A 27,892-nucleotide genomic window follows, 5' to 3' on the forward strand; every position below is an offset into this window, starting at 1 on the left:
CAACATGGGACACTAGGTAACACTGCAGTTCTAACATCCAAGTTAAAATATAATATGTGTTCTTTGAACAAATTCCTTTGAATGGACATAATTTTTCTCTAGACAGTAGCATTTCAAGAAAGGTATTTAAGACTGAAAATTAAATGTAAATATCATATTATACCATTAAGAAAAAAAAATATATATATCTTTACATTATTTGAGAGTAATTTAAGGGAATCATATTTCAGGGCAAAGCCATAATTTGTTTCTTACGGCTTGAAACTCTCTGTGGCAGTTTTTATTAGTTTATATTTGGTCTCAGATTCCATTATTTTAAGCTCAACCTTCCACTTACTGCTTTTCACAACTCTATTTTTTCCTTTCAACTAGAAGTCTGTTCTGAATTAAAATGTAAATTAAGAAAAAGAAAAAAAGGAAAGAAAAACATATTACAGGAACCCTGTTTTTAGTTAGAATCTTGAAGGTGAGATTATATATATAAAGAAATATAATATATGTGTGCTTAACTAAAACAATTTGGTATCACAGTTGCTATATTCAGAGAAATTTGGGGCATGTTTACTAAAGTGCACTAAGGAACTAATGCGTGAATTAGAATGCGCTGTTAGCGCACAAGCATGATATCTTACTGTGCTGGCATGACAGTTAATGTGTGTTAATTCACACATTCACTATATGTTGTGTTGGGGGTGGGAAATGGGTAGGTTATGGATGGAGACTGGGCATAGACTACACATTTCAGTTAACGCACACTTACTGCCCACTGTCATTTGTGTAGTTATAGGTACAATTACACCTTGGATGAACTTAAAGCATGATAAAGAATGTATCTGTGTGTTCACTGCAGGGAATATAATGGCCACACCCCAAACAGCACACAGCCTTTGCACTTAACTGAATGTTTGTTTTTACTGTTAAAAGCACAGTAAGTGCAAAAATTTACCACTCATAGCAAAAAACAAAACAAAACAAAAAAACCTTAGTCTGGATCAGGTGTTCTCAACCCAGTCCTCACGACACACCCAATCAGATTTTCAGGATACTCATGAGACAGGCTTGCATACAATGGAAACACTGCATGCAAATTTATCTCAGGTATATTCAGTGTGGAAAACCAGTCTGGCTTGCTGTGTCCCTAAGACTGGGCTGAGAACCCCTGGTGTATTCTGGGAGCACAGCTGTGAATTCTCAGAGGCAAATAAAATGGCAACAATAGGACCATTCTTTATTCCTTATGCTCTGAAGCTAAGCCTGCTTCCTGCACAGAGATGCTGAGCTCAATTTGAGGTGGCCTTATCCTTATGTTCCATCTTTTTTGTCCTATTGCATTTTTCTCATTACAGCATTTGCCACAAATGGATTCACCTATTTGCCTAAGGGAGGGGGGAGCAGGGGGAACAACTTAAGTCCCCTCTCAAGTTCAGCTCCATATCTATGTTGGGCTCTGATGTGGTGTGGATCAGCACTCAGCAAAATATAACAAGTGACATGCTGGGCCAGACTAATGGTCCATCGAGATCAGAATCCTGTCTCTGATGGTGGCCAATCCAGATCACTTGAAAATATCTGGCAGATCCTAATGGAGAATTCCTGCTCATACCCAGAATAAAAAGATGTCAGCCTCACAACTATTACTGTTCTGTTCTAGACATTTATCTGTTTTTAATCCCAGTTATACTCAACCTTAATCCTCCCATCCTTCAGCAAACATACAACTCTAATTTACTGACAATTATGGTGGATATGGAAGAGGAGGAGCTTTCAAACTGAGCACCAAGCTCTCTAAAGGAAAAGATAAAACAAAAGGATCTTGACAGCTTCAATCTGTTTATGATGCAGTGGACCTGTTTTTCTTTTGTAAGGCTTGGAATCTGACCAGGGTGTTGGGTTTCCAGTAGCACAAAATTCCCTCTGCTGCCAGCAGAGAGTCCCTGTGCAGCTTAAAGTCTTGTAAAATAAAATTTCTTGTACATTTTTAGCCCTAAAATGTTTTTTTGCTAGTACTACTGCTTAAAAAAGATATAATAAAAAACCTTTTTTGTAGACTCAGTTTATACAACTGAACACATTGTCCAAATGGTAAAAATGAAAAGGGATGAAGCTGGCAATGGAAGCCAAATATCAGAATATATTTTGCTGCTTTCCCCCTAGAAAATCTGTACAAATTATGTATATAGTGGCAAAGGTATGCTCTGGTATCAACTACTTATTTCCCACCTACAAGTATGTGCAGGCCTCAATCACAATTTTGCGCAGCTGAAAACAGTGCAATGTAGACATCACCCCCTTCCCCCCCAAAACAAATATCAGGATAGGAAACTGAGCCTCCAGATTCCAACAGGAAAAAAAAATGCTACAGGCTGCTTAAACTGAACAAATGTTACACTGCTTTACTTTTCATACCAGTTCACAGGTGCACAGCCAGGCAAAGAAGCAGCAGCGTGCACAGTTGATGCTCCAAGCAATCCAGTGGGTGAATTCAGTAGTCTAAAAGTGTCTTGCATGCTATGGCCAGAAGTTGCTTCCCGAGTTTCTCTCTAATAATATATGACTGTTCTAGCAAGGACTAGGAATTATTTTATATATGCACTGCCTCTATAGGTATACAGCATGTACCTTTTTTTTTAAGGGATCTAGCAGTTTTTCCTCCTGTGGGATTCCAGTTCATTCAAAACTGGTCTCTATTGAGTTAAGACATTATGAACCTTCATTTCCAAACAACCCAAGGTAATTTTTTTTTTTTTTTTACACATACATCTTCCCCACCTAGTCCAGTCATTCTAATGATGGTCTTCAGGCAAACCCTCTCCATGTATATCCTAATTCTGGCCAGTGTTATGAAAATATAAGAAAAGCCAAGTTGGGTCAGACCGAGGGCCATTGTGCCCAGAATCCTCCTTCTGACAGTGGGTCAGTTTGGGTCACAAGTACCCAACAGATCTCCAAAGGTAGATGCATTTTTTTTACAGCTCATTCTGAGGAATAAGAAAAGGCTTTTCCGAAGCCTACCTGACTAATAATTTTTTTATGGACGTATCACTCTTAATCAAAGGCTGAAACTCAACTTCATGGCTGTAAACATTCTCTTGCAGAAGCCCCAACACTGGAAATCAAATTCAAGTCTTTTATCATACCTGGACAACTCATCGTGACAATTTTACTTCCTGCACATTGAAGAATTTTATATTGATTAAAGGGGGAAAGGGAAATGGGACTTAATATACCACCCTTCTGTGGTATTTTGCAACTACATTCAAAGTGGTTTATATATATTCAGGTACTTACTTTGTACCTGGGGCAATGGAGGGTTAAGTGACTTGCCCACAGTCACAAGGAGCTGCAGTGGGAATCGAACCCAGTTCTCCAGGATCAAAGTCCACTGCACTAACCACTAGGCTACTCCTCCACTCCAGCTTGTAGATGGTAATTTTATTTTCCTGTGTAAATGGCTCATATCATGCCCAAAAGTACACATGGTGAAAGCCACCATGTACAATAGGTGTGGCCAGGGGCAACATTTGGGTAGAGTGGCAACTTATATATGTGCTTTATAAAATACACACGAAGACCCATACATTTAGAACTGCTCTCGGGCAGGCACACTGTCCATGCCTTCAATCTAGTTGCAATTTCTGCAGAAGTTGAGCTAGCATTATAAGGATACACAGGTTAACAGGCAAAAAAACAAGTGCAATCCTGCATCTATTAACCTAGGCACCCTGTATAAAATTAACCTCTAAGTGTACAAACTAGTGGAAACACATAGCAAAAATGAATTCTTATACACAACTTTTTTTTCTTGGCAGAGGGATTTTTTATCACTAATCTGTACAAAAAACATGAGAAACATCTCTTAGTTGCATGCTGCCTTGCACACAAGCTCACAAGGAAGTAGTGGCATTGCCTGGGAGTTTAATTCACCTGTCCACCTTTTAACTCGGCCTCCAGGAAATTAGAGATTTGGATACCCTTAATCAGGCTTGTTCAAATTCAGTCCTTGAGAAAACAGCCCTGGTTTGCAGGATATCATTAATGAACATTCATGAGAGAGATCTGCACACAATGGATAACGTGGGCATGCAAATATTTTTCATATATTCATTGGGGATATCTTGAAAACCTGACCTGTTTGCAACCTCAAGAGCTGAACTTGGACAAGCCTGCTCTAAATGCTAACCTGGTTTCTTGAGACCTAAAGTGGCTCCTAACACAACAGCAAGACACACCTCTATCCAACCCAAATACAGCAGGGGTGTGGAATACTATGGCTCAGAAGGATTGAAGTTCATGTTAAACATGACCTTCCAGTGTAGATCACTGAATCAAGCATGGAATCAGCACTACACACTTTTTTTTTTTGCATTACAAAACAAATACTTTGTATAATCGATCAATATACTGGCCCAGTGTAAAATAAAAGTATTAAACATATATGCTTATAAATATATTTCTGTAGGGTTAGGTTTTAACGTAAGTTAGTGAGGGAAAATATGAGTTCAGCAGTTGGGAAGGTCTCATTACGAAAGGTAAATTTTTCCCTGATTACAGTCTTTAAAAACCACCAAGCAAAATAAAACATTCAGCTAATTAAGAAAGTTGTTGTAGGTCTTAGAAACAGTATCAGCAAGATATACTTTACATACATAGCATGATTTCACTAAGTCTACTCAAGCAGGGCAGGGACAACAGGCTACAGTGACTTATCGATGATCTTGATTTATTACACAGTTGGATCATTCAGGCCCAGGTTGACATACTGTGTTCAGCTCTGGCAGACTGAAGTCCATTCAGAATGCACTCAGCAAGACCGTAGGCTCTTGTTGCAAATTTAACTTTTTCTTCCAGGCACAGTACAGCAGTGATGGCTGGATAAAAAGCATTACACTGTAGATGCTGGGATCTGACTGGGCCCTGTGGTGTCTGAAGCTAGCTCGGACACTATAGCCAATATGGACCAATCAGATCATCAGAGGGTGTGAAGAAATTTGTAGTATTCCTGCCAATATGTCTTTAGAAGTGCATGTGATGGACAGGAGAGCTCCTCAAGGGAGTCCAAGAAGACTAACTCACAATTGTATTCAGTTGCCATATGGAGTTCCCCCCTCCCCAATATTAAAGGTTTTTTTTTTCTGAAGGTAGGGGATTTTAGGGAAATTTGTATCAATGGCTTCTTCTAACAGAAGAGGGCAGATAGAATATTAGTTCCTTTCCTACCCTGCTTGCATTTACAGCAAAGCTAGTATTAAAACTACTAAAACGCAACAGGTTATAACTGTCAGTCTAAATAATTTTTCAGGGAACCTGAAAAAAAGCCACTAAAACCTCCAAATGCTTATAGCCTTTGCAGAACAGCATAGAAACAGAACTCAGGAGTGTGGGCTTGAATCAAGACCAAGCATAGACAATGCTCAAATTCAGCGCATATACTTGTTACAATGAGACAAATCCTGGGATAAAGCATCGAAAGCCAGCTTTACTGCCACTGACACACACAGGCAATTAACAGAGAATGCAAAGATTGGAGAAGGGGAGAAAACTGAGCTAATCTACAAATCTGATACACAGGCACCTGGTTACCTGCTCTGTAAGTGAAGTTCACACTACATTTTGCACATGCTATGACAACAGGGGATGGAGAAGGGGGAAGCTTGCACTATAGCTGCCTGCGCTGCGGATAAAGGGAAGGATGGAAGAGCTTGCCCATGCTTGGCCCTGTACTAGAAGGTTGAAAAAATCCAACACTAAGCACTACATTTTTAATTAGGGAGAATCTAGTGCTTCGCTCCAAGACTGCACTCTGAAGTCTGCTCTCTCATGGTATATACATTCAAGCTACTTACAGGCCTGGAATTTACAAGACAATAGCACTATGGAAAAATAGCATGGCCCATTCTAATAGTGTTTCTAAGGTGTGGTGGTGGGGTGGGGAGGAACAAGAGACTATTTCAAAAATTTTGCCAGTTTTCTGGATTAAAAAATTTCTACAAAAATGTAAGGAAGAATAAAACTTAGAAAGTGACCCAACGTGTACAAAAATAGTTTTCAGTGGCTCTGGAAATAACATGATAAAAAAAATTAAAAAAAAAAAAAAAAAAAGGCATGGTCAGATAGTATTTTTCTTTTTACATGACAAAGCAGCCTCGGGATGTAGTTCTGGGATCCCCCTGCAGAGAGATAAGCAGAGACAGGGTTAAATACATCATCTCCCATGACAATATTTCTATTTCCCTATCTCCAGCAGGCATATTACACCTCTGCTTGGGCTGATTAGAAGCATCACCCAGCAGCAGCTATTAGTACATCAGTCCCACTCCCCACAGCTGACATGTCTAACACTTCCAGGTATATTGTAGCACACTACCCTAGAACCAGATTCAAAAGGTACAACCCCCCACCTCAGGGAACTCTTTATCCCATCCACATTTCCTACACAGAGAAGGTGGTCCAGTGACTGCTTGGTACCGGGGAGATATTATTTCTTTTCCTAGGGCAGTCTTTATAGAAACAGAGAAAACAGTGGCAGAAAGACAATACAGCATATCCAGTCTGCCCAGTGTTGGATATTTATCTGACTGAACTCCTGGATTTCTGCTCCATTTCTCTATACTTTCCTGTATTAAAAAAGAAAAGAAAGGGAATTCAAACTTGTCTTTCACTATCTCTTGTGCACTGCTTACTATCTAAAACTATTAAACCTCTGCGATTCGCTTGTTTTTACCTGTATGTTGTGTCCTGCTCATGCTATATTAAAACTGTTTAATTTCTGATATAGCTGTGCCTTTGCGACTTTAAAAGTTATTTGTATTAGCCTTCTGACCCATCCCCCCAAAGCAGTTACCTGATCTTGGAGGCAGGCTTTTGTTTCAAAACACAGGTGTAGTAAGGTGGTTTGGTATAGCATTTGGAGATAGGTTTCACTGCTAACCCTTCTACAAGTCTGTGGTTGTTTAGACCCACCCACTCCAAGGGTGACATTTCATATATAGTTTGCCTAATCCACTGTCTGTCTCCAAATTACAGTCATTTCTGAGAGCAAATCATTTCACTACAGTGAGTCTTCAGCTTTCTGCTTTTTACCAGGTGCTTTTCCTGCTTTAAAGAATCTCTTAACATATATAGATCTATAGATACATAATTAAAGTATATATAAGTAACACAGGTTTATAAAGTACCCTAAGTAGAAGGATATCTACTATAATAAAACTCACCCTCAATGTTCTGAGGACACTGACGTCACTGAAGCCAAGCCCTGACTTCCTTCAAAAAGGTGAAGGTTCGTGGTGGTGAAGCCACCAAAATCGCTCCGGGCCCCGCCCTCGAGGGCGGAGCAATGGCAGAACAATGAAGGGGTTGGCAGGGAGGGACGCAGGGAGGCGGGGGGAATCGCTCCGGGCCCCGCCCTCGCGTCAAATGTCATGACGTTGGGGGCAGAGCAATGGTAGAACAACGAAGGGGTTGGCCATGGAGGGGGGGGGGGGGGGGGGGTGTTGGCGACGAAAACCTTGCTAGCGCCCGTTTCATTTGCTCTGAAACGGGCCTCTTTTACTAGTTTATAATAAAGCTAAATCACTGTATATCCCAACAGGCAAGGATGTACACTGAACTACACACACAAAGCAAATCTGAATAGGTTCTTACAGTAAAAACTACCTGCTTCTGTAACTTACAAAACCGGTGAAAAAAAGAATAGGGTTGGAGCTTTGGTAGGCATTTCTCTTTATCCAGAGGTACATAAACCTCCTATACTCAAAGTATGGCAAAGAAACATCTTGCCCCTAAAGCTGCTGCTCCTATTGCAGCTTCTGCCTTTGTCCAGACTGAATTATTCCAAGACAAGGATCTGGTTCCCTGTGATAAATGTATGCACATTGAATCCCTCATGAATGAAGTACAAGAATTGAGAGGAGTAGGGCCGGTCTTAGGCAGGGGCGACAGGTGCGGTCGCACAGGGCCCCGTGCTCCTAGGGGCCCCACATCTCTGGCATGTCTGTCCTTCTATCTCGGAACACATCCTTGCTCCGTACTTTAATGTGCATCCAGATCTCCTTCGCTGCTGTGACCCACCCCCTTTTGATGTTACTTCCTGCTTTCTCAAGGGCAGGATGCAGCAGCGAGGAGACTCTGGGCTCGGTAGCTGAAGGGATATGAAAATCGCTGCCACAGCGAATGCTACATACCTGTAGAAGGTATTCTCCGAGGACAGCAGGCTGATTGTTCTCACTGATGGGTGACGTCCACGGCAGCCCCTCCAATCGGAAACTTCACTAGCAAAGTCCTTTGCTAGCCCTCGCGCGCCCGCGCGCACCGCGCATGCGCGGCCGTCTTCCCGCCCGAAACCGGCTCGAGCCGGCCAGTCCAGTATGTAGCAAGACAATACACTTCAAGGGAAGACTCAACTCCAAAGGGGAGGCGGGCGGGTTTGTGAGAACAATCAGCCTGCTGTCCTCGGAGAATACCTTCTACAGGTATGTAGCATTCGCTTTCTCCGAGGACAAGCAGGCTGCTTGTTCTCACTGATGGGGTATCCCTAGCCCCCAGGCTCACTCAAAACAACAAACATTGGTCAATTGGGCCTCGCAACGGCGAGGACATAACTGAGATTGACCTAAAAAATTTACCAACTAACTGAGAGAGCAGCCTGGAACAGAACAAACAGGGCCCTCGGGGGGTGGAGTTGGATCCTAAAGCCCAAACAGGTTCTGAAGAACTGACTGCCCGAACCGACTGTCGCGTCGGGTATCCTGCTGCAGGCAGTAATGAGATGTGAATGTGTGGACAGATGACCACGTCACAGCTTTGCAAATTTCTTCAATGGAGGCTGACTTCAAGTGGGCTACCGACGCAGCCATGGCTCTAACATTATGAGCCGTGACATGACCCTCAAGAGCCAGCCCCGCCTGGGCGTAAGTGAAGGAAATGCAATCTGCTAGCCAATTGGATATGGTGCGTTTCCCTACAGCCACTCCCCTCCTATTGGGGTGAAAAGAAACAAACAATTGGGCGGACTGTCTGGTGGGCTGTGTCCGCTCCAGGTAGAAGGCCAATGCTCTCTTGCAGTCCAATGTGTGCAGCTGACGTTCAGCAGGGCAGGAATGAGGACGGGGAAAGAATGTTGGCAAGACAATTGACTGGTTCAGATGGAACTCCGACACGACCTTTGGCAGAAACTTAGGGTGAGTGCGGAGGACTACTCTGTTGTGATGAAATTTGGTGTAAGGGGCCTGGGCTACCAGGGCCTGAAGCTCGCTGACTCTACGAGCCGAAGTAACTGCCACCAAGAAAATGACCTTCCAGGTCAAGTACTTCGGATGGCAGGAATTCAGTGGCTCAAAAGGAGGTTTCATCAGCTGGGTGAGAACGACATTGAGATCCCATGACACTGTAGGAGGCTTGACAGGGGGCTTTGACAAAAGCAAACCTCTCATGAAGCGAACAACTAAAGGCTGTCCTGAGATCGGCTTACCTTCCACTTGGTAATGGTATGCACTGATTGCACTAAGGTGAACCCTTACGGAGTTGGTCTTGAGACCAGACTCAGACAAGTGCAGAAGGTATTCAAGCAGGGTCTGTGTAGGACAAGAGCGAGGATCTAGGGCCTTGCTGTCACACCAGACGGCAAACCTCCTCCAATGAAAGAAGTAACTTCTCTTAGTGGAGTCTTTCCTGGAAGCAAGCAAGATGCGGGAGACACCCTCTGGCAGACCCAAAGAGGCAAAGTCTACGCCCTCAACATCCAGGCCGTGAGAGCCAGGGACTGGAGGTTGGGATGCAGAAGAGCCCCGTCGTCCTGCGTGATGAGGGTCGGAAAACACTCCAATCTCCACGGTTCTTCGGAGGATAACTCCAGAAGAAGAGGGAACCAGATCTGACGCGGCCAAAAGGGAGCAATCAGAATCATGGTGCCTCGGTCTTGCTTGAGTTTCAACAAAGTCTTCCCCACCAGAGGTATGGGAGGATAAGCATACAGCAGACCTTCCCCCCAATCCAGGAGGAAGGCATCCGACGCCAGTCTGCCGTGGGCCTGAAGCCTGGAACAGAACTGAGGGACCTTGTGGTTCACTTGAGATGCGAAGAGATCCACCAGGGGGGTGCCCCACGCCTGGAAGATCTGTCGCACCACACGGGAATTGAGCGACCACTCGTGAGGTTGCATAATCCTGCTCAACCTGTCGGCCAGACTGTTGTTTACGCCTGCCAGATATGTGGCTTGGAGCACCATGCCCTGACGGCGAGCCCAGAGCCACATGCTGACGGCTTCCTGACACAGGGGGCGAGATCCGGTGCCCCCCTGCTTGTTGACATAGTACATGGCAACCTGATTGTCTGTCTGAATTTGGATAATTTGATGGGACAGCCGATCTCTGAAAGCCTTCAGAGCGTTCCAGATCGCTCGCAACTCCAGAAGATTGATCTGTAGATCGCGTTCTTGGAGGGACCAACTTCCTTGGGTGTGAAGCCCATCGACATGAGCTCCCCATCCCAGGAGAGACGCATCCGTGGTCAGCACTTTTTGTGGCTGAGGAATTTGGAAGGGACGTCCCAGAGTCAAATTGGAGCAAATCGTCCACCAAAACAGGGATTCGAGAAAACTCGTGGACAGGTGGATCACGTCCTCTAGACCCCCAGCGGCCTGATACCACTGGGAGGCTAGGGTCCATTGAGCAGATCTCATGTGAAGGCGGGCCATGGGAGTCACATGAACTGTGGAGGCCATGTGGCCCAGCAATCTCAACATCTGCCGAGCTGTGATCTGCTGGGACGCTCGAACCCGCGAGACGAGGGACAACAAGTTGTTGGCTCTCGTCTCTGGGAGATAGGCGCGAGCCGTCCGAGAATCCAGCAGGGCTCCGATGAATTCGAGTTTCTGCACTGGGAGAAGATGGGACTTTGGGTAATTTATCACAAACCCCAGTAGCTCCAGGAGGCGAATAGTCATCTGCATGGACTGCAGGGCTCCTGCCTCGGATGTGTTCTTCACCAGCCAATCGTCGAGATATGGGAACACGTGCACCCCCAGCCTGCGAAGCGCCGCTGCTACCACAGCTAGGCACTTTGTGAACACCCTGGGCGCAGAGGCGAGCCCAAAGGGTAGTACACAGTACTGGAAGTGGCGTGTGCCCAGCTGAAATCGCAGATACTGTCTGTGAGCTGGCAGTATCGGGATGTGTGTGTAGGCATCCTTCAAGTCCAGAGAGCATAGCCAATCGTTTTGCTGAATCATGGGGAGAAGGGTGCCCAGGGAAAGCATCCTGAACTTTTCTTTTACGAGATATTTGTTCAGGGCCCTTAGGTCTAGGATGGGACGCATCCCCCCTGTTTTCTTTTCCACAAGGAAGTACCTGGAATAGAATCCCAGCCCTTCTTGCCCGGATGGCACGGGCTCGACCGCATTGGCACTGAGAAGGGCGGAGAGTTCCTCTGCAAGTACCTGCTTGTGCTGGAAGCTGTAGGACTGAGCTCCCGGAGGACAATTTGGAGGTTTTGAGGCCAAATTGAGGGTGTATCCTTGCCGGACTATTTGGAGAACCCACTGATCGGAGGTTATGAGAGGCCACCTTTGGTGAAAAGCTTTCAACCTCCCTCCGACAGGCAGGTCGCCCGGCACTGACACTTGGATGTCGGCTATGCTCTGCTGGAGCCAGTCAAAAGCTCGCCCCTTGCTTTTGCTGGGGAGCCGCGGGGCCTTGCTGAGTCGCACGCTGCTGACGAGAGCGAGCGCACTGGGGCTTAGCCTGGGCCGCAGGCTGTCGGGAAGGAGGATTGTACCTACGCTTGCCAGAAGTATAGGGAACAGTCTTCCTTCCCCCGAAAAATCGTCTACCTGTAGAGGTAGAAGCTGAAGGCTGCCGGCGGGAGAACTTGTCGAATGCGGTGTCCCGCTGGTGGAGAGACTCTACCACCTGTTCGACTTTTTCGCCAAAAATGTTATCCGCACGGCAAGGCGAGTCCGCAATCCGCTGCTGGATTCTATTCTCCAGGTCGGCGGCACGCAGCCATGAGAGCCTGCGCATCACCACACCTTGAGCAGCGGCCCTGGACGCAACATCAAAAGTGTCATAAACTCCTCTGGCCAGGAATTTTCTGCACGCCTTCAGCTGCCTGACCACCTCCTGAAAAGGCTTGGCTTGCTCAGGGGGAAGAGCATCAACCAAGCCCGCCAACTGCCGCACATTGTTCCGCATGTGTATGCTCGTGTAGAGCTGGTAGGACTGGATCTTGGACACGAGCATAGAGGAATGGTAGGCCTTCCTCCCAAAGGAGTCTAAGGTTCTAGCGTCCTTGCCCGGGGGCGCCGAAGCATGTTCCCTAGAACTCTTAGCCTTCTTTAGGGCCAAATCCACAACTCCAGAGTCATGAGGCAACTGAGTGCGCATCAGCTCTGGGTCTCGATCTTCTTGGGAATGTGGGGATTAGTTAATGGCTTGGTCCAGTTCGCAAGCAATGTCTTCTTCAGGACATGGTGCAAGGGAACAGTGGACACTTCCTTAGGTGGAGAAGGATAGTCCAGGAGCTCAAACATTTCAGCCCTGGGCTCGTCCTCCACAACCACCGGGAAGGGGATGGCCGTAGACATCTCCCGGACAAAGGAAGCGAAAGACAGACTCTCGGGAGGAGAAAGCTGTCTCTCAGGAGAGGGAGTGGGATCAGACGGAAGACCCTCAGACTCCTCGTCAGAGAAATATCTGGGATCTTCCTCTTCCTCCCACGAGGCCTCACCCTCGGTGTCAGACACGAGTTCCCGGACCTGTGTCTGCAACCTCGCCCTGCTCGACTCCGTGGAACCCCGTCCACGATGGGGGCGTCGAGAGGTAGACTCCCTTGCCCGCATCGGCGAAGCTCCCTCCGCCGACTTGGTCGGGGAGCCTTCCTGGGAGGTGGCCGCGGTCGGCACCGCACGCGGTACCGACGTCGGGGACCTCAACCTGGGCGATGGGCCAGCCGGCGCCACGCTCGACGGTACCGGAGGCGCAAGCACCGCCGGTACCGGAGGGGTAGGGCGCAACAGCTCTCCCAGAATCTCTGGGAGAACGGCCCGGAGGCTCTCGTTTAGAGTGGCTGCAGAGAAAGGCTGAGAGGTCGATGCAGGCGTCGACGTCAGTACCTGTTCCGGGCGTGGAGGCTGTTCCGGGCTGTCCAGAGCGGAGCGCATCGACACCTCTTGAACAGAGGGTGAGCGGTCCTCTCGGTGCCGATGCCTGCTGGGTGCCGAATCCCTCGGCGACCCAGAGCTCTCGGTGCTGACACGGGGAGGAGACCGGTGTCGATGCTTCTTCGATTTCTTCCGAAGCATGTCACCGGAGCTCCCCGGCACCGACGAGGACGTCGAATCCATCCGTCGCTTCCTCGGGGCCGAGACTGAAGAAGGTCGATCTCGGGGGGGCTGTACCGCAGGAGCCCTCAGGGTAGGCGGAGACCCACCCGAGGGCTCACCGCCACCAGCAGGGGAATGGACAGCCCTCACCTGCACTCCACCCGATGCACCACCGTCCGACGACATCAGCAGACGAGGTCCTGGTACCACCGACGTCGATGCAGCTATCCGATGTCTCGGCGCCGATGCAGAGGCCCGATGCCTCGATGCACTCGATGCAGGGGCGGCCGAGGAAGATGGTCTGGACGCTGACGACGTCGATGCACTCGAAGATCCCGGTGCCGATGCCGACGAAGAGCCCGAGAACAACACGTTCCACTGGGCTAGTCTCGCTACCTGAGTCCGCCTTTGAAGCAGGGAACACAGACTGCAGTTCTGAGGGCGGTGCTCGGCCCCCAGACACTGAAGACACGACGAGTGTCGATCAGTGAGCGAGATAACCCGGGCGCACTGGGTGCACTTCTTGAAGCCGCTGGAAGGCTTCGATGTCATGGGCGGAAAAATCACGCCGGCGAAATCAAAAGCCGAAATGGCGAAATTTGAAGCACCAAAATTTAGAGGGAGAAAAATCTCGACCGAGGCCAAAAAGAGGCCTACCCCGACGACGAAAGAAAACTTACCGGGGCAAAAAGCTGGAAGTACGGGGAGGATTTACACGAAACCCGGCGGGGGGTTTCCGGAGCACTTCCCGACTAAGAGAAAACTTTCCCGAAGGAAAAAAACACGCTCAAAATAAATTGGACGCGCGAGGTCGACTTTCCGGGGCTCGACACGGCGAAAACACGACCGTACCGAGTGCGGACAAAAGAAGACTGGCCGGCTCGAGCCGGTTTCGGGCGGGAAGACGGCCGCGCATGCGCGGTGCGCGCGGGCGCGCGAGGGCTAGCAAAGGACTTTGCTAGTGAAGTTTCCGATTGGAGGGGCTGCCGTGGACGTCACCCATCAGTGAGAACAAGCAGCCTGCTTGTCCTCGGAGAATGTCTGCCACTCTCTACTGAAACATGGTGGATGCACATCAAGGTATGCGGTAAGATGGGGTTCCGAGAGCTTTAAACCTCCTTTTACACTCTGATAAATTATGTCTTGGTGGTGGGCAGGGGGGGGCCCACTGAACTGGTTTGCACAGGGCCCCACTATTGCTAAGACCAGCCCTAGAGAGGAGGTAACCAGATTAAGAAGCATCAGTGACAGCCAGAAATTCATCCCTGAGATGCATGTTGAAACACTGGGGTTCGCCAGCAAAGGGAGAAGAGATCTTGTGAAGAAAAAGGACAGCTGGACACAGATTACCAAATCCAGCAAAATCAACTCAACTCTATCTTCTGTTGAACTGAAGAATCGGTTTGCAGTCCTGAAGGTAGAAGAGCTGAAAACATCTGAAGAACAGGATCAAAAATCCCAAAACCACTGGATCAGTGGCCAACAAGAAATGAAAGGTGGTGGTGGTGGTGGTTGGCGAGTCTCTTCTGAGGGGTACCAGAGGCACTCATCTGCCAATCAGACATGATGTTCAGGGAGGTGTGCTGTCTGCCTGGTGCCAAGGTTCGGGATGTAACAAAGTTTGCCAACACTCATCAAGCCTATTGACCACTATCTTATGCTGCTCATCCATGTTGGTACAAATGATACTGCTAAGTATCCTATTGAACATATCAAATGTGACTTCATGGCTCCAGGTCAGAGGGTAAAGCACTTAGGTGCACAAGCGGTGTTCTCATCGATCCTTCCTGTTGAAGGTAAAGGCCGAAGGACGGAATACTGCATTCTGGAACTGAATGTGTGACTGCATTGATGGTGCCAACATGAGTGCTTCGGTTTCTTAGACCATGGGATGATTTTCCAAGAGCTACTAAGCAGTGATGGTGTCCATCTATCATGGAAGGGACAAACTGTCTTTCACAACAGACTGGTCAAAGTACTAAAGAGGACTTTAAACTAAATTTGCTGGGGATTGGTGAAAAAAGCCCCAAAGTCATTAATAACTCTCAGAAGAATAAGACATCAAATAACTTTATAGGAAAGGTAAAACCTGGAGAACCTTGTATACCAATGTCCATAGTATGGGAAACAAATTTCTAGATCTAGAGACTGCAATGATAGAAGCCAACTTGGATTTAGTGATGGTCACGGAGACCCATGACTAGGATATAGTTATACCTAACTATAATCCATTCAGGAAGGACAGTGTAGGAAAAAAGGGCATTATATGTTGAGAATAATATGAATGTGATAGAATTGCAGGACACATATCTGCCGTCATCGACTATGTTACTATATGGGGTAAGGAAGAAGTGCTGTGGGTTAAACAGGAAAGAGGGAATGGAAAAGAAAAGATACTTACTTGTAGCAGGTATTGAACCCTTATTTTATCATCCTCACTTTAATATTCCCTTATCTCTTGTTTGTCTTGTTTGTCTGTCCTAATTAGATTGTAAGCTCTGTCGAGCAGGGACTCTCTCTTCATGTTCAAGTGTACAGCGCTGCGTACGTCTGGTAGCGCTTTAGAAATGACAAGTAGTAGTAGTATTCTCCGCGAACAGCAGACTGATTATTCTCACACATGGGTCGACATCGTCCACGTAAGCCCAGGAACCGGCATTTTGCCATAGAAAAACAAAAAAGATTTTCTAGAGTCTTCTGGTGCGCGTGCATGCGCGGACTGACTTCCCACCCGCTGCGTGAGTGCGTATCTCAGTTAAATCAAAAAGCATAACAAATAACAACGCCAAAGGGGAGGTGGGAGGGATTGTGAGAATAATCAGCCCGCTGTCCTCAGAGAATACCTGCTACAGGTAAGTATCTTTGCTTTCTCCGAGGACAAGCAGGCTGCTTATTCTCACACGTGGGGTATCTCTAGCATTCAGGCTCACTCAAAACAATGATCATTGGTCAATTGGGCCTCGCAACAGCAAGGACATAACATAGGTTAACCTGAAACTATATACAGCTAGCTGAGAGTGCAGCCTGGAACAGAATGAAACGGTCCTAGGGGGGTGGAGTTGGATTCTAAACCCCAAACAGATTTTGCAGCACTGACTGCCCAAACCGACTGTCGCATCGGGTATCCAGCTGAAGGCAGTAGTGAGATGCGAATGTGTGGACTGATGATCACATTGCAGCCTTGCAAATCTCTTCCATGGAGGCTGACTTTAAGTGAGCCACCAATGCAGCCATGGCTCTAACATTATGAGCCGTGACATGGCCCTCCAGAGTCAGCCCAGCTTGGGCATAAGTGAAAGATATGCAATCTGCTAGCCAACTGGAGACTGTGCGTTTTCCGATGGTGACTCCCCTCTTGTTGGGATCAAAAGAAACAAACAGCTGGGCAGACTGTCTGAAGGGCTTTGTCCGCTCCACATAAAAGGTCAATGCTCTCTTGCAGTCCAAGGTGTGCAGGCTGCTTTCGCCAGGGTGGGCATGAGGTTGGGGGAAAAAACGTTGGCAAGACAATTGACTGGTTCAGATGGAACTCCAATACCACCGTCGACAGGAACTTAGGGTGCGTTCGGAAGACTATTCTGCTGTGATGAAACTTAGCATAAGGTGCATCCACTACTAAGGCCTGAAGCTCACTGATTCTACGAGCTGAAGTAACAACCACCAAAAAAAATGACCTTCCAGGTCAAGTACTTCAGATGGCAGGAATTCAGTGGCTCAAAAGGTGCTTTCATCAGCTGGGTGAGAACGACATTGAGATCCCATAACACTGGTGGAGGTCTGACATGGGGCTTTGACAAAAGCAAACCTCTCATGAAGCGAACAACCAAAGGCTATCCAGAGATAGGCTTACCCTCTACACGGCGATGATAAGTACTAATTGCACTAAGGTGAACCCTTACGGAGTTTGTCTTGAGACCAGACTCTGACAAGTGTAGAAGGTATTCAAGAAGGGTCTGTGTAGGACAAGAGAGAGGATCTAGGGCCTTGCTGTCACACCAGACGGCAAACCTCCTCCATTTGAAAGAGTAACACCTCTTTGTGGAATCTTTCCTGGAAGCAAGACTCGGGAGACACCCTCTGAAAGGCCCAAAGAGGCTAACTCTAAGCTCTCAACATCCAGGCCGTGAGAGCCAGAGACTGGAGGTTGGGATGTAGAAGCGACCCCTCGTTCTGAGTGACGAGGGTTGGAAAACACTCCAATCTCCACGGTTCTTCAGAGGACAACTCCAAAAGAAGAGGGAACCAAATCTGACGCGGCCAGAAGGGTGCAATCAGGATCATGGTTCCGCGGTCTTGCTTGAGTTTCAGCAAAGTCTTCCCTACTAGAGGTATGGGAGGATACGCATACAGAAGGCCTGTTCCCCAATGAAGGAGAAAGGCATTTGATGCTAGTCTGTCGTGGGCCTGAAACCTGGAACAAAACTGAGGGACCTTGTGATTGATCTGAGTGACAAAATGATCCACCGAGGGTACGCCGATATTCAGTGACCACTCGTGAGGTTGCATTACCCTGCTCAGTCTGTCGGCCAGACTGTTGTTTACACCTGCCAGATAAGTAGCTTGGAGAAACATGCCGTGACGGCATGCCCAAAGCCACATCTGAACAGCTTCCTGACACAGGGCAAGATCCAGTGCCCCCCTGCTTGTTGGTGTAATACATGGCAACCTGATTGTCTTTTTGAATTAAGATGATTTGGTTGGACAGATGATGTCTGAAAACCTTTAGAGCGTTCCAGATCGCTTGTAATTTCAGGAGGTTGATCTGAAGATCTGTTTCCATCTACATGAGCTCCCCACCCTAGGAGGGATGCATCCGTCGTCAGCACTTTTTGTGGCTAAGGATCTTGGAATGGTCGTCCCATGGTCAAATTGGACTGGATTGTCCACCAATGAAGAGAATTTCGAAAATCGGTGGAGAGTTCGATCACATCCTCCAAATCCCCCACAGCCTGATACCACTGGGAAGCTAGGGTCCATTGAGCTGATCTCATATGAAGATGTGCCATGGGAGTGACATGAACTGTTGAGGCCATGTGGCCCAGAAGTCTCAACATCTGCCTAGCTGTGATCTGCTCAGACGCTTGAACTGTGGACACAAGGGACAGGAGGTTGTCTGCCCTTGTCTCGGGAAGATAAGCCCGAGCTGTCTTCGTGTCCAGCAGTGCTCCAATGAACTCCAATTTTTGGACAGGAGTGAGATGGGACTTGGAGTAGCTCTAGCATCTGAATAGTCATTCGCATGGACTCCCGAGCACCGTCTTCCGAGGTGCTCTTCACCAGCCAATCATCGAGATAAGGAAACACATGCACTCCTAGTCTGTGCAGCGATGCTGCAACTACTGCTATACACTTTGTAAACACTCTGGGCACAGACGCCAGGCCGAAGGGAAGTACACGGTACTGAAAGTGCTGCGTTCTCAACCGAAATCGAAGATACTTCCTGTGAGTTGGGAGTAAAGAGATGTGTGTGTAAGCATCCTTCAAGAGCATAGCCAATAGCATAGCTTTCCTGAATCATGGGAAGAAGGGTGCCCAGAGGGAAACCATCCTGAACTTTTCTCAGACTAGGAATTTGTTCAGGGCCCTTTGGTCTAGGATGGGACGCACCCCCCCCCCCCCCACCCTTTTCTTTTGCACTAGGAAGTACCTGGAATAGAATCCCAGCCCTTCTTCCCCTGGTGGAACAGGTTCAATCGCATGGGCCTTTAGAAGGGCGGAAAGTTCCTCTGCAAGTACCTGTTTGTGCTGGGAGCTGTAAGAATGAGCTCCCAGTGGACAATTTGGAGGTTTGTATTCCAGAATGTGGGTAAATCCTAACCGGACTATTTGAAGAACCCACCAGTCGGAGGTTATGAGAGGCCACCTTTGGTGAAAAAACATTAACCTCCCTCCAACCGGTACGGATACTTTTACTGTGGCTATGCTTAACTGGAGCCAGTCAAAAGCTCGACCTTTGCTTTTGTTGGGGAGCAGCAGGGGACTTAGGCGCACGCTGTTGACAACGAGTGTGCTGGGGCTGAGCCTGGGTAGGCTGTCAGGAAGCTGGATTGTACCTATGCCTAGCATAGGAATAGGGAGCACTCCGCTTCCCTCCAAAATATCTCCTACATGAGGAGGTTGTAGCAGAAGGCACCTGGCGGGAGACAGAATCCATAGCATCATTATGCTTCTTGATCTGGTCAACAAGATCCTCTACTTTCTCACCAAAAAGATTGTCCCCCCGGCAAAGTACATCCGCCATCCGCTGCTGGGCCGGTTGGAGGGAGGTTAATGTTGTGGAGGAGTGGCCTAGTGGTTATGGTGGTGGATTTTGGTCCTGGGGAACTGAGTTTGATTCTCACTTCAGGCACAGGCAGCTCCTTGTGACTCTGGGCAAGTCACTTAACCCTCCATTGCCCCATGTAAGCCGCATTGAGCCTGCCATGAGTGTGAAAGCGCGGGGTACAAATGTAACAAAAATAAATAAAAAATAAATGATCCAGGTCAGAGACATGCAGCCATGGGAGTCTGCCAAATCAAAAGAATAGTAAGCGCCCCTGGCCAGAAATTTACGACATGCCTTCTGGTGCCTGACCACCTGGCAAAAAGGCTCGACCTGCTCCGGAGGGATGGCATCAACCAAGCTAGACAGCTGCCTCATCGAGTTTCGCAAGTGGACACTCGTGAAGAGCTGGTAGGACTGAATATAGGCAGCAAGCAAAGCGGCCATCCTCCCAAAAGAATCCAAGGTCCTAGCTTCTGTGCCTGGGGGCGCCAAGGCATAGTCTCTAGTATTCTTGGCTCTCTTGGGGGCGGAGTCCACCACCATGGAATTGTGGGGTAACTGAGACCTCATCAACCCAGGTTCACTGTGGATCCAACACTGGGAATAAGCTTTCTTTGGGATCACAGGGCCAGACAGGGGTAACGACCAGATCTGCAATAAGGACTTCCTTCAGTACCTTATGCAGAGGAGCTGACACAGCCTCCTTAGATGGAGAGGGATAGTCCAGGACCTCGAGCATCTCAGCCCTGGGCTCATCCTCCACAGGGAATGGAATAGCCGTAGCCATTTCCCAGACAAAAGATGTAAAGGAAAGACTCTCAGGAGGAGACAGGCTCCTTTCAGGTGGAGGGGAAGGTTCAGAGGGAATCCCATACGACTCATCGGAAGAAAAGTACCTGGAATCTCCTTCTGACTCCCACAAACGCTCCTCTTCAGTACTGGCTAGTACTTCTCTTAGGGAACTCTGAGACTGAGCCTGCCTTGATGCCGAGGAACGACGTCCTTGATGGCGATGTCGAGAGGCTGACGCACACATGGACTGCGGCAAAACTTCTTCCACCAACGTCGTAGGGGCGTTGACCTGGGTGGCAGCCGACACCGGTGCCAAGGATGGGGACCTCACTACAGGTGAAGGGCCAGATGCCACTGCAGCAGACGACACAGAAGGCTCAAGCACCCCCGACACCGAAGCAGACTGGCACAGTATCCTTCCAGAAGCTCTGGAAGCAGGGCCCAAATGCACTCGAGAGCTACCATCGGAGAAGGCTCAGGAGTCGGTGGATTAACCGGTGGCAGAATCTGCTGAGGCTCAGGTGCCGGGCTGCTAAGAGACCGGTGCATCGGCACCTCCTGTATTGAGAGGGAGCGGTCCTCTCGGCGTCGATGCTTCTCAGGTGCCAAATCCCTCGACGCCCCGGACCTCCCGGCACTGTATCGAAGGAGATCGGCGACAGTGCTTCTTTGCCTTTGCTCGATGCCTGTCACCGAGACTCCTCGGTACCGACGAGGAATCCTCAAGTCTCCTCAGGGCGGAGGCCTCGAGACAGGTGGAGACCCACTCGACACCTCATTGCTCTCAGCACGACTTGGTCTCTCAGCAGCCATTACCTCTGCTCATGACGTCAATGCGTCCCTCGATGTCAATGCCGCAGACCTCGGTACCGATGTCGATGGACCGGACCCAAAAAAGTTTCTCTCGTTGGGCTTCTCGAGCAATTAGGTCCGTTTCTTTACACAAAGACACAGACTACAATCAGCTGGGCTGTGGTTGGGCCCAAGGTACTGGATACACCAGGAATGGGTATCGCTACCTGAGATGGTGCGACTGCACCGAGTACAACGTTTGAAGCCGCTGGGTGTCCTCGATGACATGGAAGGGAAAACGGCCTCGACGAAATCAAAAGACTCGACTGTGCCAAGAAAAAGGGGGCAGAAAAAGGAGAAACCCGACCGCGATCGGAAAACAAAGAAAACTTAATATTATGGGAAAAAAAAAGAACTAAGGAGAAACTAAAAGGATCGTAACTTTTTTTTTTAAATAAGAAACTAGCAATACAGAGGCAAAAAAACTAGCAAAAATATCGAAAAAACAAAGACTCTTCTCGGGTCTTAATGAGGAGCACAGGAGGAACCTGCCGCACCTCGTCGTGGAAAAGAAAACTGAGGTACGTGCTCTCACAGCGGGTGGAAAGTCAGTTCGCACATGTGCGGTGCGCGCTGAATACACGCCAGAAGACTAGAAAAACATTTTTGCTTTTGCTATGGCAAAATGTGGGTTCCTGGGCCGACGTGGTCGATGTCGACCCACGTGTGAGAATAAGCAGCCTACTTGTCCTCGGAGAAATATACTTACAATGGTGTGATATACAGGCCTTCTTCGAGGTCAGAAGAAATGGACAGAGACTTAATTGAAGACATTAACAAGATAGCTAGGAAAAGGGAAGTACTACTAATAGGTGATTTCAATATACCAGATGTCAATTGGAGAGTCCCTGCTGTGGGGCCATCTAGAAGCAAAGGGATCTTGGATTCTCTACAGGAAGAATTGTTCCAGCAGTGAGTAATGGAACCAACACGGGATGGAACGATTCTAGACCTGGTAATTACGAAGAGGGAGAATGTTTCTGATGTTATGGTGGGGGATCATTGGGCATCTAGTGATCACCGAATGGTGTAGTTCAATATTAAGACATAGGAGAACGCTTATTCAAGATTGAAGGTCTTAGATTTTAAAAGGACTAACTTTGCTGAGATGGAGGAATTTCTCAAGGAAGAGTTAGTTGGATGGGAACAGCTGAAGGAAGTAGAACATCAGTAAGTGAAACTGAAAGGAGCTATTTTTGAAGGCGACGAAACAGTGTGACAAGGCGGTGGCTGTAGCTAGAAGGTTGCTAGGCTGTATAGAGAGAGGTGTGACCAGCAGAAGAAAAGAGGTTTTAATACCCCTGTATAAGACGTTGGTGAGGCCCCACCTGGAGTATTGTGTTCAGTTTTGGAGGCCGTACCTTGTGAAGGATGTTAAAAAAATGGAAGCTGTGCAAAGAAAAGCTATGAGAATGGTATGGGATTTGCGTTGCAAGACGTATGAGGAGAGACTTGCTGACCTGAACATGTATACCCTGGAGGAAAGGAGAAACAGGGTTGATATGATACAGACGTTCAAATATTTGAAAGGTATTAATCCGCAAATGAACCTTTTCCGGAGAGGGGAAGGCGGTAGAACGAGAGGACATGAAATGAGATTGATGGGGGGCAAGAAAAATGTCAGAAGAGAGAGTGGTGGATGCTTGGAATGCCCTCCCGCGGGAGGTGGTGGAGAGGAAAACAGTAACAGAATTCAAACATGCGTGGGATAAACATAAAGGAATCCTGTTCAGAAGGAAGGGATCCCCAGAAGCTTAGCCGGTGGTGGGAGGCGGGGCTGGTGGTTGGGAGGTGGGGATAGTGCTGGGCAGACTTATACGGTCTGTGCCAGAGCCGGTGGTGGGAGGCGGGGCTGGTGGTTGGGAGGCGGGGATAGTGCTGGTCTGTGCCCTGAAAAAGACAGGTACAAATCAAGGTAAGGTATACACAAAAAATGGCACATGTGAGTTTATCTTGTTGGGCAGACTGGGTGGACCGTGCAGGTCTTTGTTACTATTTTAAAGGCGACAAACCTTTATGTTAGAAAATTACATAAAAGAGGAAAAGAAGGCCACTCTGGTTTTCAAACATAATAGCTAAAAAGATAAGGGAAAAAGGGTAGTCTTCATACATTTCAAGATATCGCAGAACGAGGAACACAGGCAAAAAATACCTGTAAAAGCTAAGAGCAGCTGGAAAAGCTATCTGGAAAGCAAAGAGGGAAATGGAGGAAAAAGACAGTCAATACGGTAAAACTGGGCAACAAGATTTTTTTTTTTTTTAAGATATACGACAGGAAGAAGTGCCACAACAGAATTATGAGGCTCAAAGTTGAGGGGCAGGAATATGTAGAAGCTAATAAGGATAAAGCTGAACTGCTAAACAATTACTTCTTTTCTGTGTTCACAGATGAAAGGCTGGGGGCAAGACCTCAGATAAATCCTAATGGGGATGGATGTATGGTAGACCAGGACCAATTTTCAGAAGACTGTTCATGAAGAGCTAGCTAAACTAAAAGCAGACAAAGCGATGGGGCCTGATGTGATATATCCGAGAGTACTCAAGAAAATTATAGAAGTTCTGGGTGGCTCCGCTGCCTGACCTCTTCAATGCTTCCTTAAGAGTCTGACCTCTTCAATGCTTCCTTAAGAGTCTGACCTCTTCAATGCTTACTTAAGAGTCTGGAGTGATCCCAGAGGACTGGAGAAGGGTGGCTGTGATCCCTCTGCACAAGAGTGGAAGCAAGGAGGAAGTTGCAAGTTACAGACCGGTCAGTATGACCTCAGTGGTGAGTAAACTAATGGAAACACTTCTAAAGCAGACGATTGTGAGATTTCTTGAATCAAATGGACTGCAGGACCCGAAGCAGCATGGTTTCACTAGGGGCAGGTCTTGTAAGACAAATCTGATAGACTTCTCTGACTGGGTGACCAAACAGCTGGACGAGGGAGGGTCGCTAGATGTTATGTACTTGGATTTTAGCAAAGCCTTTGACATGGTTCAGCATAAGCGGCTGATAAATAAACTTGGTATGGGACCTGAAGTGACTGACTTGGTTAAGAACTCGTTAAATGGAAGGAGACAGAAGGCAGTGGTAAATGGAGCTTGCTCCAAGGAAAAGGATGTTATCAGTGGTATATCACAGGGATCAGTCCTTGGGCTGGCTCTTTTTAACAACTTTGTAAGTGATACTGCGTAAAGACTGTCTGGTAAGGCTTGTCTCTTTACGGATGATACCAAACTCTGTAATAGGGTGGACACCCCTGAGGGTATGGACGACGTGAGAAAGGATCTAGCAAAGCTTGAAGAATGGTCCAAAAAGATTTAATGCTAACAAATGCAGGGTCATGCACTTGGGTTACAAGAATCCAAGGGAATGGTACAGTTTAGGGGGTGAAGTGCTTGTGTGTACGAAATAAGAGCAGGACTTGGTGGTGATTGTGTCTGATGATCTTAAGGTGGCCAAACAGGTGGAAAAGGCGATAGCCAAAGCCAGAAGGATGCTTGGGTGCATAAGGAGAGGGATGACCAGCACGAAAAAAGAGGCGATAGTGCCCTTGTGTAAGTCTCTGGTGAGGTCCCATTTAGAGTACTTAGTCTGGAGACAGCACCTACACAAAAAACAGGATGGTCAGTCCAGAGGGTGGCTACATAATTAGTTAGCGGTCTGTCATACAACGTATAGGGGACAGGCTTATGAAACTCAACATGTATATGCTGGAAGAGAAGCAGGAGAGAGAGGATATGATACAGGTGTTTAAATAGTCAGTGGCGTTAATGTACAGGAGGTGAACCTTTTTCAAATGAAGGAAATCTCTAGAATGAGAGGGCATAGGATGAGGTTACGTGGAAATAGGTTTAGGAGGAATCTGAGAAAATACTTTTTCATGGAAAGGGTGGTGGATGCGTGGAAAGGCCTCCCGGTGGAGGTTGTGGAGACAACAGCTGTGTTGGAATTTAAGAAAGCGTGGGATAGGAACATGGGATTCCTTAGGAAAAGGAGGAGTTAGCGGTTACTTAGGATGGGCAGACTGGATGGGCCATTTGGCCCTTATCTGCCGTCATGTTTCTATCCATACCAAGTACTAATCTCCTCTGTCCTTTCCTCTCCTTTAGAGATCCTCTGTGCTTTCCCCACACTTTCTTAAATTCACATAGAGTCCTCATCTCCACCTTCACTGGGGTGGGGTTTTTTCCATGCATCCACCACTCTTTCCGTAACAAAGTATTTTCTTAGGACTACCCCCTTATCTTATGCCACCTCATTAAAAGCTTCCCTTCAATTGAAAGAAGCATGCCTCCTGTACATTTATGCCATGGAAGTATTTAAATGTCTACATTGTATCTCCTCTCTCCTGCCTCCCCCCCCCCCCCCCCCCCACCAAAGTATGCATATTGAGATCCTTAAATCTGTCCCTACATGCTTTATGACAAAGACTGCTATTTTAAAAGTCACACTCTGGAATGACTCCATCCCGCTTATATCTTTTTGAAGATGCAGTCTCCAAAATTATACACAGTATTAAATGAGGTCTTAGAGATCTACACAGAGGTACTATAATCTCATTATTTAGTTCAATGACATCCAGGGGCTAGGTGAAACTTTTTAGCAGTACAAACACCCCTAGGGTCTCTGGGCTTGTTTGACTGGAACTTGTACTGAGACATTACATTACCTGCTGATGGAAGAGGTCTTCATCTCCAAAGTCAGCTTCCTCTTCATCCTCCTCTCCGTTCATAATTGCCATGCCAGATTTGGTAACACTCCTTACAGCCACTTCCTGTATTAAGGGGGAAAAAAAAGCTTCTTAACACATGCGGCCTCTTTCACAGGAGTTTAAGAAAGAAAGGAAATGAGATTTTGCTCATGCTCTTTTCTGTACTAGCTCAAGGAAAGTTCCATTTAAACACAGTAGGTACTAGGATACTTATTCAGCTCAACATTATCTTTCCTCAAATTTTGTTTTTCATTTTCTTGATTAAGCTCCATGTCACAATCCATGTAGAAGGAATGTAATAAGAGAGAATCCAAAACACACTGGCAAAGATCAAAGTAGCCAAAAACGTACAAGGAGCCTTCAAGAATAGGGGGCATCAGATAAATACGTTATTGAACATACCCGACATGGTCCATGTTTCGGAGAAACTGCCTGCTTCGGGGGTCATAGGCGCCCTGTATAAGAGGCATGGGGAGGCTTAACCGTGACCTTCCCTGGCTGCCTCCTCCTCGAAGACTGGATGGAACAAAATTGTATCTTCCTCTCCTCGCCGGCGTCCACCCCCCCCCCCCCCACTCGTGGCGCCGGCTCCTCACTTCGTCAACCTATAATCACGGCTCTCCGTTCCTTCTTGCCTTCGCGCGGGGAGGGGGGGCAGGAAGGAACAGAGAGGAGGGCTGTCGGGGAGCTTAGGGAGGGCATGGAGAATCGGTGGACATGGATGGGATGGGAGGGAAGGGGGAGAGAAGAGATTGCTAGACAGGAGAGGAGGGGAGGGCAGGGGAGAGAGGAGAATTGCTGGACATGGTGGATGGAGGGGGCAGGGGAGAAGGTGAAATTAGGCCTTACCTGCTAATTTTCTTTCCTCTAGACCCTCCAGACCGGTCAAGACGCTTGGGTTATGCTCGCCTACCAGCAGAGGGAGACTGAGAACACTAACTTCAAACTATGTATATATAACCTGTGCCTAGCCTTCTGTCATCAGTATACACTTAGCAAAGCAGAAACCAAAAACCTGAAAACGATAAAACAACCCCTGTACCTGGAAAACCACTAGTCAAACACCAACAGTGTGCCTCCACAGACGGAACGTCAAAACGTCCCGCTCTGTAGTGTCATATAGTCAAAGAAATTCTCTCCGACCACACTAAACTTGAAAGAATAGTCATAGCAGAACACGGCTCAAAATCACTTCTGATAATCCACAGGGCGGGCTCTTGACCGGTCTGGAGGGTCTAGAGGAAAGAAAATAAGCAGGTAAGGCCTAATTTCACCTTCCTCCTCAACCCTCCAGACCGGTCAAGACGCTTGGGAAGTACCAAAGCAGTAGAAACTTAAGGGTGGGATCCTCGAAAAGAAGAAGACAACACCGCCGCTCCAAACCGAGCATCCTCTTTTGCCTGAACATCAAGTCTGTAATGCTTCACAAAGGAATGGATGGAAGACCACGCCGCTGCCTTACAAATATCCTGCGGAGGAATAAAACTACTTTCCGCCCAAGAAGCAGCTACCCCCCGAGTAGAATGAGCCTTAAGCACCGAGGGCACGGCACGGCGTTTCAACAAGTACGCCGAAGCAATAGTCTCCTTCAACCACCTAGCCAGAGTAGCCTTGGAAGCTGCTGCCCCTTTTTTGGGACCTCCAAACAACACAAACAACCTATCCGATGCTCGAAAATCCTGCGTTCTGCGCAAATAAGACCGTAACACGCGCCGTACATCCAACTTAGCCAGCCGACGTTGTGTAAGATCCCCAGCGTGATCCCCCAACACAGGCAATGAAATCACCTGGTTGACATGAAAAGCAGACACCACCTTAGGCACAAAGGAAGGAACCGTCCGTAAAGTCACTTTCTCCTTAGCAAATGACAGAAAAGGCTCCCTGCAAGACAGAGCCTGAAGCTCTGAAATCCTACGCGCCGAAGAAATAGCCACCAGAAAAACCGCCTTCAAAGTAAGATCCTTACATGTA

General features: G+C 47.7%; 1 protein-coding gene across 2 annotated transcripts in view; it reads right to left on the reverse strand.

The window, feature by feature from the left end:
- Positions 1 to 3,372: 3,372 nt before the first annotated feature.
- Positions 3,373 to 27,892, reverse strand: part of LMNB2 (lamin B2) — a 250,862-nt gene continuing 226,342 nt past the window's right edge. For both annotated transcript variants that reach the window (XM_030220310.1, XM_030220309.1), the window contains 2 exons: positions 25,880 to 25,984; positions 3,373 to 6,167 (listed from right to left, as the gene is read on the reverse strand). In XM_030220310.1, the coding sequence (XP_030076170.1) occupies positions 6,126 to 6,167; positions 25,880 to 25,984 (147 nt within the window). In that variant the 3' untranslated portion in view covers positions 3,373 to 6,125. The remainder of the gene's footprint in view (positions 6,168 to 25,879; positions 25,985 to 27,892) is intronic.

The sequence above is a fragment of the Microcaecilia unicolor genome, chromosome 11, assembly GCF_901765095.1.
Source record: "Microcaecilia unicolor chromosome 11, aMicUni1.1, whole genome shotgun sequence".
In the NCBI taxonomy this organism is placed as follows: Eukaryota; Metazoa; Chordata; class Amphibia; order Gymnophiona; family Siphonopidae; genus Microcaecilia; species Microcaecilia unicolor.